Source organism: Agrilus planipennis, unplaced genomic scaffold (assembly GCF_000699045.2).
Source record: "Agrilus planipennis isolate EAB-ADULT unplaced genomic scaffold, Apla_2.0 scaffold324, whole genome shotgun sequence".
NCBI classification, from domain to species: domain Eukaryota; kingdom Metazoa; phylum Arthropoda; class Insecta; order Coleoptera; family Buprestidae; genus Agrilus; species Agrilus planipennis.
This window is the reverse complement of record NW_020439055.1, coordinates 219784-231780: the sequence shown is the minus strand read 5'-3', so window position 1 is coordinate 231780 and position 11997 is coordinate 219784. Positions and strand designations below refer to the sequence as shown.

The 11997-nt window shown below is 31.7% G+C and overlaps 2 protein-coding genes, 1 long non-coding RNA gene and 1 other non-coding gene across 5 annotated transcripts in view; 1 reads left to right on the top strand and 3 right to left on the bottom strand.

The window, feature by feature from the left end:
* Window positions 1-4728: 4728 nt before the first annotated feature.
* Window positions 4729-6161, bottom strand: LOC108742160. The gene is made up of 3 exons (XR_001938622.1): window positions 6081-6161; window positions 5091-5477; window positions 4729-4886 (listed from the first exon to the last, which is right to left on the bottom strand). It is a non-coding gene; the product is annotated as an uncharacterized LOC108742160 (long non-coding RNA).
* Window positions 6162-6548: 387 nt separating this feature from the next.
* On the top strand, window positions 6549-6621 carry Trnaa-agc. Its single transcript has one exon. It is a non-coding gene; the product is annotated as a tRNA-Ala (tRNA).
* Window positions 6622-6662: 41 nt separating this feature from the next.
* Window positions 6663-8164, bottom strand: LOC108742157. The gene is made up of 2 exons (XM_018477223.2): window positions 7595-8164; window positions 6663-6853 (listed from the first exon to the last, which is right to left on the bottom strand). The coding sequence occupies exons 1-2, from the start codon at window positions 7878-7880 to the stop codon at window positions 6768-6770; spliced, it is 372 nt and encodes a 123-aa protein (XP_018332725.1). The 5' UTR covers window positions 7881-8164; the 3' UTR covers window positions 6663-6767.
* Window positions 8165-8683: 519 nt separating this feature from the next.
* Window positions 8684-11997, bottom strand: part of LOC108742156 (FERM and PDZ domain-containing protein 2-like) — a 152892-nt gene continuing 149578 nt past the window's right edge. For both annotated transcript variants that reach the window (XM_018477221.1, XM_018477222.1), the window contains exons 10-13: window positions 11619-11854; window positions 10887-11527; window positions 10426-10831; window positions 8684-10158 (exon numbers count right to left, since the gene is read on the bottom strand). In XM_018477221.1, the coding sequence (XP_018332723.1) occupies window positions 9561-10158; window positions 10426-10831; window positions 10887-11527; window positions 11619-11854 (1881 nt within the window). In that variant the 3' untranslated portion in view covers window positions 8684-9560. The remainder of the gene's footprint in view (window positions 10159-10425; window positions 10832-10886; window positions 11528-11618; window positions 11855-11997) is intronic.

The window sequence follows — 11997 nt, the reverse complement described above, 5'->3', positions numbered from 1 at the left end:
TTGTCTCAAGCTTGTCGCCAAATTGCGGTAGCTAATGCACGAAGCACTGATGACGTAGGCAAACGCCAATCAGAAGCGTCAAATCTGATGTCAGCGAGGGTTTAACCAATCGCGTACCTAGTTTCATCCCCGTTTTACAGAATTGAGCTAAATGTGTTTTTTGCTTCGTGAGAGTTCCATCGCCTGACCACTACTCTAAACATAACCGAATACAAGAGCGAGAGAGACAGTGAAAACTTAAAAAGAGAGCATTAGAGAAGAAAATAATGCTACTAAATTGAATTACGGGATGTTCTGGTATATAAATTATTCAAAGATGAGACAAAGACCTACTTCAGAAATAAAACCATAATTAATAAAAAAAAATAGTTTTCTGTCCTTCCTTGAGATATTGTCTATCCAATAATAAAAATAATCAAAATCGGTTTAAAATCGGCAAAGAAATAGTGATGTACACAAATAAAAATGTTTTTTACTGTTATCTAGTCGAATTGAGAACAAAATAAATAAGTTATACGTAAAGCCATGATTAAAAATAAAAGATAAATAATTACAAATGACATTAAGTTTGAATAATTGAATAAACTGTTTTTTTACAACTATAGATGTAGGCATTACTTTTATTTTTATATTTTTTATGTATTATCAGGGCTCAACCGTAACATGATTAATTCATAAATACACAAAATAACGTACTTATTTTACTGTGATTACAATTTAATCATTAGCAAATAAGTATGTTTTATTTCTGTGGTTTAATTTATACGTAATCAAATCAGATGATTTCTTAGTTAAATAAACTCTTCTTATTATCGTTTATTTATCTAGTTTAGTGATCTTAAACTACACATTATGACAAAAATGTTAAATTTGTGCGAATTGCATACTTTGACACGGTTAAAAAAATAAAGAATACAATCAACAAAACAAAAATATACATACAATGTAGAAATCTTCCCGAAGTGAGTTAGTTTTTAATATGAAATATTCTCAATTTTTACCCNAATCCACTATAAATTACCTCAAGTTAATTTATATTTGATATTAACCACTATTAAAAATGCCAAAGTCATATAAAAGAAAATGAATCTAATTGCAAACTATTATAAAAACATATATAACTTCATGATAACGTTGACTTGTGGGTTTATAGCATTCCTGTGGTATAATAATAAAATTCGACCAAATATACAAGAACTAAATTTTTTAAACATTAAACGAATCAAATGGAAACTAGGTAATTGCAGTATAATTTTAGAAGTACCTTATTGTTATTTATAAAGAATTTGTATACAATAAAAGTTTACCAAAATTCGATGATAGCTTGCAGGGCCGTAGTTTGTAAATGTAAAAACCTGGCCATTACCTATTCAAACCGGTGGGAAGAGCAAATATTGGTGCATGCAACGGCTTTTTGAAAGCTTCAAATTAATGTTCTTCAGTGTTCCTAAAAGGCCAGCGAAGATGTGAATTTTACCAAATTAGATGATAGCTTGCAGGGCCGTAGTTCGTAAATGTAAAGACCTGGGCATAACCTACTCTAACCGGCAGAAAGAGCACATATTAATGCATGCGACGGCTTTTTGAAAGCTCTAAATTGATGTTCTCAAGTGTGTCTAAAAGTCCAGGGAAGATATTAATTTTGTTCGATTTGCCAAAATTAGATGATAGTTTGCAGGGCCGTAGTTCGTAAATGTGTAAGACCTGTGTACAACCTACTTAAATCGCGAGAAAGAGTACATACTGGTATATCGAACGACTTTTCGAAAGCTTCGAAATAATGTTCTTATGTGTGCCTCAACGATTTTTTAAGCATCGAAGTTATGGAAAAATATGGATACATTACTTTTGTTCTTAATCAAATCAATCTCTATTTTTGATTAAGAGGTATCTATTTGACTATTATTACTTTGTTATAGTTTTATACTCTCATCCTAATTTTTCCAAATAGAGTTAACAGTTTTTTTTCTGCATTTTCAACTATAAGCAACTATCTATCAAAAATATCGTACAGATAATTGTAATGTACAGGACACAAGGTAAAAATGCCCACATTAGAGAAATATACAAAAGAAAGTGAAAAATATTCATTTAGATTAATAGTGTTAAGTGTTTTAAAAATGTAATTATGTTCATAGATTGCCCATGTTTCAAATAAAATTATATTATTTTATTAAAATCCAAACATTTAGTTGCTTACACAAGTTTCGACCCGCACTGTAACATTACTACCACTACGATTGGAATTTAAAATTAAATTATAGTGTTAAATTGGCTAAGGACTGTTCGTCCTTGATATATACAACCCGCTTCGCTGCAGAGTATTCTGAGCGTCAGGCTGCAGTAGCACTACTGAATTCCTTTACTTATTAAACCCTCAGCTTTCAATACCAGAATTTAAAACATTAATAAATTAAATTGGATATTGGAAATGCAAACCTAAGTTCTCTAACAATTTTTGGGACAAAATAAGCAAAACGTAGTGGAGCTATAAACGCCAACCAAGCCTTTTTAGACAAAATTTCGATAAACCGAAGTTCGCAATTATCTACAACCCCAACCAAATAATGGACGATGTAACGGATTTATACAAAGAAGTAACATATGCTCATCATACTATGCATTATGTTCTAGGACATTTTTTGATAACCATATTGACACCAAATCAATAAAAAAATTTATTTATTAATATTAATTTAACTAGGTATTATTAACTGAAGTAGCTGTAGAATGTTACATTCCATGGTGATACCAGGTCAGACATGCCATGTAGTTATCGGTAGGGTTGGAATGCGTAAAAACTGTTAGGTATATTTGTATATTAATACCTTCATCATTTGACTGGCATGAGGATAACATTGATATATCTCAGTAATTAATTTCAGACATCGTGAGACCAACACGGTGACAATTGCAACAGTTCATTAGGGCGAACACCCCGACCTGCAATAGTCAAAAAACTAATTTAAATTATTGCCGAACTCGCTACCCTTTGTAGTTGAATTTGTCAGCTTCGACGCTCCTTTCCTAAGGCTATGATTCTGGGTTATAAAAATCAAAAATCGTAGTGATCGTTTTCCGGCATCGTGGGACCAACACGGCGTTATACCGTAGTCATTGACTTTACGTCAATTGACGACTGTTTTGGGGACTGCTGCCTTGGGTTTCACAACTTAAAGGTGCGGTCAGCCCTTGACCAGCAATGGCCGAGGGAATCTTAATCAAGTTAATACCAATTTCCCATCCTTTGTCGCTGACTTTATGCCAGCTTTGACATTGCTCCCAGAGCTTTTATTTTGGGTTTTAAAAGCCTAAAATCAAAGCAGTCATTCTTTTTTAGGCATCGTGGGACCACAATTTGACAACTGCATTTGTGTAGGTTTTCATTTGCAGTTGTCAGCTTAGTCATTAACTTCGGTCAATTGACGATTTGTTGTGGGCTACAACCTTAGGTTTCATGACCTAAAAGCATAGCCCTGTCTTGACTAGCAATGGTCGAGGGATTTAATTTAAATTAATGCCAAACTCCCTACCCGTTGTCGTTGACTTTGGTCAGCTTTGACGCTCCTTTCCTAAAGCTAATATTTTGGACTTTTAAAACCTAAAATGATAGTGATCAATTTCGGGCATCGTGGGGAAGCCCTGACTTGCAACTGTCATCGCAGTAATTGGCTTTGTGACAACTACTATCGGATTTTCTGATTTGATTTAAATATCAGAATGTTTCTGCTCTAACGCCTAAAACTTTTTTTTTTTATAAACATATTGTCACGCAGTGAAATTTTAATGAAATTCAAAAAACCATTTTAGACCTTAAAACATATTTCAAAATTAATTAAATATTTTATAATTATAACGTTGCTATTCTTTTTAAATTAATAGAACGGATATCGAGTTCATTCACTTGCAAAGTAAGCATATTTATCAGCACATAGCAACGAGGCAGCAAGTGAAAACAACTACCTATTTTGCAAGCGGAATTTGACGCTAGTTTGATAGCTCTGGTCGTTAGGAAAATTATTGAACTTCGCGAAGTCATCAATAAGGACTTCGTCGTTTTTGTCATTAGATCAGCAAGACCAGAGAAACTTCTGGAACCAGTGAATGACCCATGTTGAACTATGGTCAAAATAATCACTGGTTCATCAGAAAGTTTAGCGCGTGGACGGGGATCGATGGTTGATTCGCAATCAGTCGATTCCGGAACGCGAAGGGATAAAGTCTACCCTTAAAAAGAACACTAGGTGGCAAATTCTGTGTGTTGGTGACACTACCCCTAGGTGATGATGGTTGCGACGCTCCTGCCAATAATGTAAGTAAAACAGACTTGTTTCTTTTGTGTGTGTTGATCTACATTGAGGGAAAGATCCTTTTTTTTTGTAAATGTCTTTTATCTTAATTTCCTTTATATTTACATAATAAAGTTGTTATTGTTTTAAAACTTGCCTATCTTGTCATTTTAGTACCTGACCCCCAGTCACGCCAAAATAATCAATTTGCATTAAAATCANGCCATGCCACCATAAAGAATTCTTCACCCTTAGCTAATAAAATAATTACATTCCTTAAAATTTTTTACATTATTAACCAGAATCCTAAACATTTTCGTGAAAAGATACTTTCAATTGCAATTATAAATTATTATGTATATTTTTTATCACCAACGAAGCAGTTATAATATTTCATAATTATATTATATAACTTTAAAATTTTCTAATCTCCACTTGCCTCATTGTCCTAACATTCCACGCTCCCATTCGTAAAGTATTGCATCTTCTCCTGTTGCACTTGATGATATGCCCCGAGGTAGTCCCCAACGGGACATTTGAATGGACGCCATCATTTATGTTGTAGAGTTGTAAGAATATGTTGATTTAAAAATTAATCTGGAAGAGAACCGAATTTACGAAAGGTGGAAAAACCAGTAGCCTGAAATTAACTACTAATGAAATTTTGGGACGTCCAAAAGATAATTTGGGAGAGGATTTGAAATTTACATTGTATTCAAAGCAAAAGTCTCAAGTTAGTTTCTTTTGAGTTAAATAAACAAATTTAAATCATGTAAATCGAAATAATATGTATTTACTCACAAAAATAATTTTCTCCATGATTAGTAGGAATCATTCCTTGTCCAATATAACAGGTTATTATTACCACCTTATATTACCGTACTGTTAGAACATAAATTGTATAATATCCTGTTTCTTTTACTGAATTAAGTCATTCTAAAATTGAATAGTAACTATAATAATGGATTATGTTCCACAACTCACACTTAAAAGCACAGCACGTCACAAAACGATTTGATAAATAATGAACATCGATGAACATACGATGAAAGCTTTTTGGTTATGAATCGTCTATTTTTATGAACACATTCTATGAAAATGTTCATAGAAAATGTTTATTATCATAGATAAGGTATATGTATCTTGTCTATGTTAGTCGTGTGAATCTGGCACTCAATATAAATAATTCTGAAATTTAAACTCTAATAATAAATTGTTCGTCGTTTGCGGGTTTTAAATATGTAAGCACAATAATTGTGCATTCATTCGTTATGCTAAAAAAAGTAAAAATTGTTTTGAGTGTAGGTAGAAATTAAATTTCAATTTATTTAAAAACTACTGAAGATACGATAATTTAATTGACCCCAATTGATTGCGTGTCTTTTGTACTTGAAGACTGATCTAATATGGTAAGCGGAATTTATCTTTTTATTATATATTAGTAATAATTGCAAATAATACATAGACAAATAGTATTTTTCATTGATATTACTAATACGGGTGTGCTATTAGTGAATCATAGATAATCGATGATTATATTAATGTGTTAATGCCATTGAAGAATTTAGTATTATTTGTAATCATTACTTATTAAATAATATAAAAACAAACTCCGCTTACCATAATAGTTCAGTCTTCAGGCACAAATGACACGCAATCAATTTGTGTCAATTAAATGATTATATCTTCAGTAGTTTTTCAATAAATTGACATTCAATTTTCACTTCCACCCGAAACAACTTTCCTCTTTTTCTTTAACAGAACTAACGGACATACGATTATGACACTTACATATTTAGAACCCGCAAACGACGGACAATTGATTGGTAAAGTTTGTATTAGTGAGTTATTTATACCAGGTGCCATTTTTTGTTTATGAATAAGGCAATATAATGACACATAAACTATAGAGCGATATGAATGAAAAACTATTAGCGCCACCCTCCTTTAAACGGTTGAACTATGTGGAAAAGCAGAAATTAAATTTTGGGCGCCAACATTTTTAACTTTTTAACATTTTGTTGAAAATAAAAGTTTATGTGCTTGCTACTGTAGAGCGGTTGTTTGCCATTTATTTTGAACAATCATTAATATTAAATTATAAATGAATCTGCTTTTTGTTACGTAACATTTGTTCAATTATATAAATTTAATTTGTAATAATAGCATGAAGTTAAAATATTTATTTCTATTAAAAAGTAGCTGTTTTATTTAATTGAAATTCCAGAAGTAACTGTACAACATGAGCACTCTCAACATGGGGGCGTAGCTCAGATGGTAGAGCGCTCGCTTAGCATGCGAGAGGTACCGGGATCGATGCCCGGCGCCTCCATACTTTTTTTGTTAAAAAGAAATGTTATTTAAATACGAAAACCCGCATAAATAGTTTATTTTTAAATCATTCGTATGAGAAAAGGTTTTTAAATCATTGGTATGAGAAAAGGTGTTCGTCAATCACATAAATTATAGAAACAATGCCTAGTTCTCTTCTTCGGTCTTAAACTGACTACCATAAAAGGGAATATGAGTTACAATGACCTTCCAGTTGGTGAAATAAATTAGAGCTACAAAAGAGGGGTATAACAATTTTCCATAATGTAAAAACGTAAAAAGCTTTTGTAAATATTTTTTTTTTCAGAAATGTTTCTCATTTCTAATTCTTTTAAATCGATAAGCAATTATATGATAAGGGTATTTACTAGAAGCAAAAAACAAAACATCTATGCTGGGTTACCATTGTAAATGGATTATCAATACTACACTAAGCTCAGCAGTGATGTATCGAATACCTTAAATTAAAATGCAAAATACTTTTAAATTAAGTATTTCAGATACCAGATGTAATAACTTTCTGGAATGGTATTTGATATACGTATCTTGTATCTTTATTTCAGATACTTATATCTTAGATAAGTTACATCTCTGAAGCTCAGATATAACATACATGTCTTATAAATTAAATTTTAGAAAAAAATTCTAATAGCTGCAAAAACCTATCACAAGCTAATGTATTAATTAGGAAAGTAATTAAAAATTTAAGATATCGAAAAAAAAAACATTTCCTTGCGTGTAATTTAAAGTTTGAAAAGAAAATTATTATTATTATAATAGCCTATGGAGTTTATCGTTAATTAAGAAAGACTAAAGAAAAAAGTGTCCCACAACATATAAAGTAATTATTTAAACTATAATAAAATGAATACTAAAAATTATTTTTAACAGTTTTATAGTTGTTGCCTCACTTTTGGACTGATTATTATGAGATGTATTCGCAATTAAATAAAGGATGTACATTTAAAACTTACTTATTGCTAGAGCAGTACCAAAAAGAACGATAGTATTGATATAAGCTTTGAATGCTTCGATATGACTTGGTCCCAACCGACGCAAAATTTCGCTATGAATTATTCTGTCGTACGAATAAGGCGGTTTCTGCTTTGTTGGGTCAATTCCAGCAATCAAAGGAACTTTGGTTGTAAGTTTGCTACAACAGCTACTAGCATATCTTGTACTACCTAAGGAGATAGCAACATTTGACGGTAATAAGATATTTCCCAGAGTAGTGCCAATTCCTCGCATTGTATAATTCATAATTGTAAACAAAAAATTGGTAATTAATAACAAAAATTTAGTGGTTTATAGTTAAAGCCGAAAAATTAGAAATGAAATATGTCAAACTTTGTTTTTGTCATCGGTTACCTATTGAACAAGTTTGAAAGTAATACATTCATCTGAAGTATACCTACTATTTGCTCTACTTGCTGCGTTTCAGTAGGTACTCTATTTCCATATTTAGATGGATTAATGGAATAAAAGGTTCCACTCTATTTACAGTACACTCAGATAATCACTATTTATAGCACACAACCATTTATTTATTAGATTCTATGCTAGTGATTTTACATTTTACAATTAAAAATGTTCTAAATATCTACTACAAAATAATTGTAGAAAATTACGATATTTAGTAAAGTACATATTTTTAATGAGTTTTATATTATGTACTCCATTGTGCATATGTAGTGTTTGCATCTACATAATGTGTTGTTATTGTCCATAAAATATACATATTTTTAATTAATTATTAGTCCATTAATGTGGTTATTACTTTACATATACTTTGTTAATTGGAATCAAGTAATTTTTGTATTACAAGTAGGAAACAAAATAAAGGAAAAATAAATTAGGCTCACTTCTTGTCTAGCAAAAGTAAATCTAAATCTCTTGGTTATAATAACAACATTAAGTAACAATTTATTTACCAATACGAATTGGTATTTTGTCATATGAAATGATCATATCTTGGAAAAATTATTAATAAGTACTTTATCAGCTTTATATTTGCAATAATGTGTTTCAAAATGAACAAGTACTTATTTTTAAATATAATTCGCAGTTGTTTATTTAATAAGTCGATTACTTATTTTTTTACCGTAAGATTTAATATCATTTTTTAAATTAAAAATGATGTCTTGAATTTTAGTCGTCGTTCAAGGCACGTTACTTGGAAGTGTACTTTTGGTTCTTCAACATCAGAAATTGATAAATAAATACCTTTACGCCTCTTTTAATTTGTTAAAGTATACTTGAAATACAAAATGTAGATATTCAATAACTTTTTACATTAATTTAAGATGTTAAAATTAAAGATAAACTGTAATATTGCATAAAAGTTATCAAATTTCGGTATTTGTCTAACTCTAGAAGTCCACGGTCGGAGGGGGTAGGAAATAGGTGGCGGTGGGGATGACCTTGCGCAACACTAAAAAATGATTTTATGGAGGGGTTGAATTGCAAAGGTGATGCTAAAACACCGATTCAAAATGGGTACAGGGGTAGCCAAGCCAAGGGTAGTGAAATAAAAGTACGTAAATAAATATGCAATATTACAATCAACCGCTAAATTCTAGAAGTTATTGGCTTTTAATGTGGTTCTAGATGCATTAAATTACCGTAAAAGTTTTATGGTGTTAAACACTTACAGTTAGATAGTTAAAGAAACAGTACAATATTTTTAAGACGACAAGGCCCCAAAAGCAGCACTTAGCTAAATATGCGAAAGATGACTTTATTTGTCAAGGTAATTCGTCTTAGTCCCTTAGATAAGTCATAACTGGAAGCGAAATCGTGCAAATTTATTTAATATCAATAAATCCACATCTATTCGACTTAAACAACGAAAAAATTAAATAGGCACCAAACCAAATAGTTTGTTATTCTTTCATGTACCTATTTCATGCACCCCTGGTAACCGAAAGGACAACATTGGCCCTAAATAAAGACTTGTTCATCATCTGAAGTATTAAGTAAACACTTTGCGTCACTTTCAGACCCTTTACGTTCCCTTTTAATTGGTGTTACAGGGTATTTAACGGGGCCCCTCCATTTTCTGCTCAGTCCTAAACTTCTTGGTAATGCAATGGGCATACTTATTTTTCTACAGTCTTCCATTGACCTTTTGGTGCTTTTGGAAATTTCTATATCACTCTTGGATCTATTTTCTAAATAGTTCAAGTTACTACAAGAAGCAGACACCGTTTTTTTGGGAAGTCCCTTCGATTCGACGCAGTCTACCACTTCCGGTTCAAAGCCATATCGGATATGCTTGTGATACGGTACATCGGTGGTTGTGGCAGTTCTTGTCACAGAGGGCAAGCAGAAGTGTTTGTTAAAATTTGTTATATCGTAACAAGACTCTATAAGGTGTTTTTCGATAGGTGTATCAGCGCTTCCAAATGAACTTCCTGAACCACCAGCGTATGAGAAGTGTTTGAGTTTGCGCACTGCGTTTTCAAGCTTCAGTGACTGAAGATGGCACTCCTTCGAGTCAGTTAAGTCAATGCTACCTTTCGTAATTGAATTTTCCAGCCTTTAAATGTTCCAAAATTAATTAATCTTGAGAGTTAAGTAAAACAATCTTTTTGTTATGGAATAATCGGGAACAGTTAAATTGGAGCCTGTTTTCGTTTTTTTAGTCTCTTAGTCTTTAAAATATTTACAATTCGTTCACCTTATTCAGAATTTACTGAAATGATCGCGTGAAACTTCTTTTGTTATGAGATAATCAATAAAGAATAAGAGGAAAAATGTATCAAGTAGGTACATATATAAGAAAATACTAAAAATACAAACCTACCTTTCTTTTGTAGAACTTTTATTCAAAATGCTTTTCCCATTATTTTTGGTTTGTGAAAGGATCAGCTCGACGGTGTTACCACTCTTCTTCAAAATTTCCAAAGCATCTTCGTACTTGTAATTAAGCAAGTTTTGTTGATTGGCTGCAATTATTTGGTCTCCCTTCTTCATCTTTTTGAGAGCATCAGCTGGCCCACCGGGAATCACCGATTGAATGTAAACCTTACCGTCAGACCCTTCAGTTATTTGAATACCAAAACTTCCTTTTTGGTCCCGCTGTATTACTACGGAACACAGATAACGCTCTTCGGCAAAAGAAAGGTCGTTGAGTTTATCCAAAAGAGACTGACTCAACGTCTCATGGAAATTTGGTAGAAAATTGACATCGTGGGAGTGTATAGATGTATCTAAATAGAATGAAAGGAAAAATGAATTAATTAAATCAAGATAAATTCATCTCACCTAGAACATAAACGTCATTGACTTTCTTGTCCAGCATAAGTGATCTTGTGGAACTAGAACTGTAGTACAATGAAACACTTTGTAATGAAGACTTTTCTAAATCATCATTTGTGTCAACATTCATAGCTTCCATGGACCTGCAATTCCTATGCCCGCTCCGATTACTAAAAGCTCGTACACCCATCTTGACTCCTCTTCTCTTATCCCAAATGTTTAAGTTTGATAAACCGTCCAATATAAGCCCTTCATTTTTTACTTGTTCTTGTTTTTTCCTAGGCCTTTCGTTTTCTTTATTTTGAAACTCTTCAAACACATGAGCATTGCCAGTTTCTTTAGAAAAGTTGCCCACACTTTTTGATCTTTGGCTTTTCAGATCTTCATGGGAATTGGATTTCGACTTTTTAGAAGGAAATCGAAACTCAATCTTAAACTCTGTGCCAGCATTTGCTCTGTTCTTATCTAAATTTATATGTTGGGGGTTTGTTAATGTTTCTAATTTATACAGAGAATTTGTTTCATTCTTTATTTCTTTAAGAGGAACACCAAATGCTTCCGATAGTCTTTGAAGAGAAATATACTCAGTTTTTAATCGAAGAAAAAACTGATGATGCAAAGACGCCAATCTGAACGTAAAGTAACTCCTTCAAAAAGAAAAAAAAAACAAGTAAATAAATAACTAATCTTCGGTGCTATTAAAACTAGTTTTTTTTTACTCTTTAGGAAAGTACTTACTTTTTCAAATCCATTTTTAGCTTGTACTTTTTCAATTTCAGTTTATTTATTTTGCCGGTATGAGGAATAACACATAAATAATGTTTACTGTAGCACAGAGTCTGTATGGTTTTCCATTCAAACATCTCCAATAATGATAAACTAAAAGGATTAACAACGTCTAGTCTTTCGTATAAATTTATCCCCTGCGCACTAATAAATAACCACACGTTTCTCGGAATATTATCTTTCTGCACCTAAAAGAATAATTGTGAAGTCTATTGACGTAATCGAAATATTTTATAGTAGATACTAGTCGTAATATCACGTTAACTATTACAAATTCAATTGAAATTTTATTGAAAATGTTTAGCATACCTACTCATTTTTTCTTCTATAT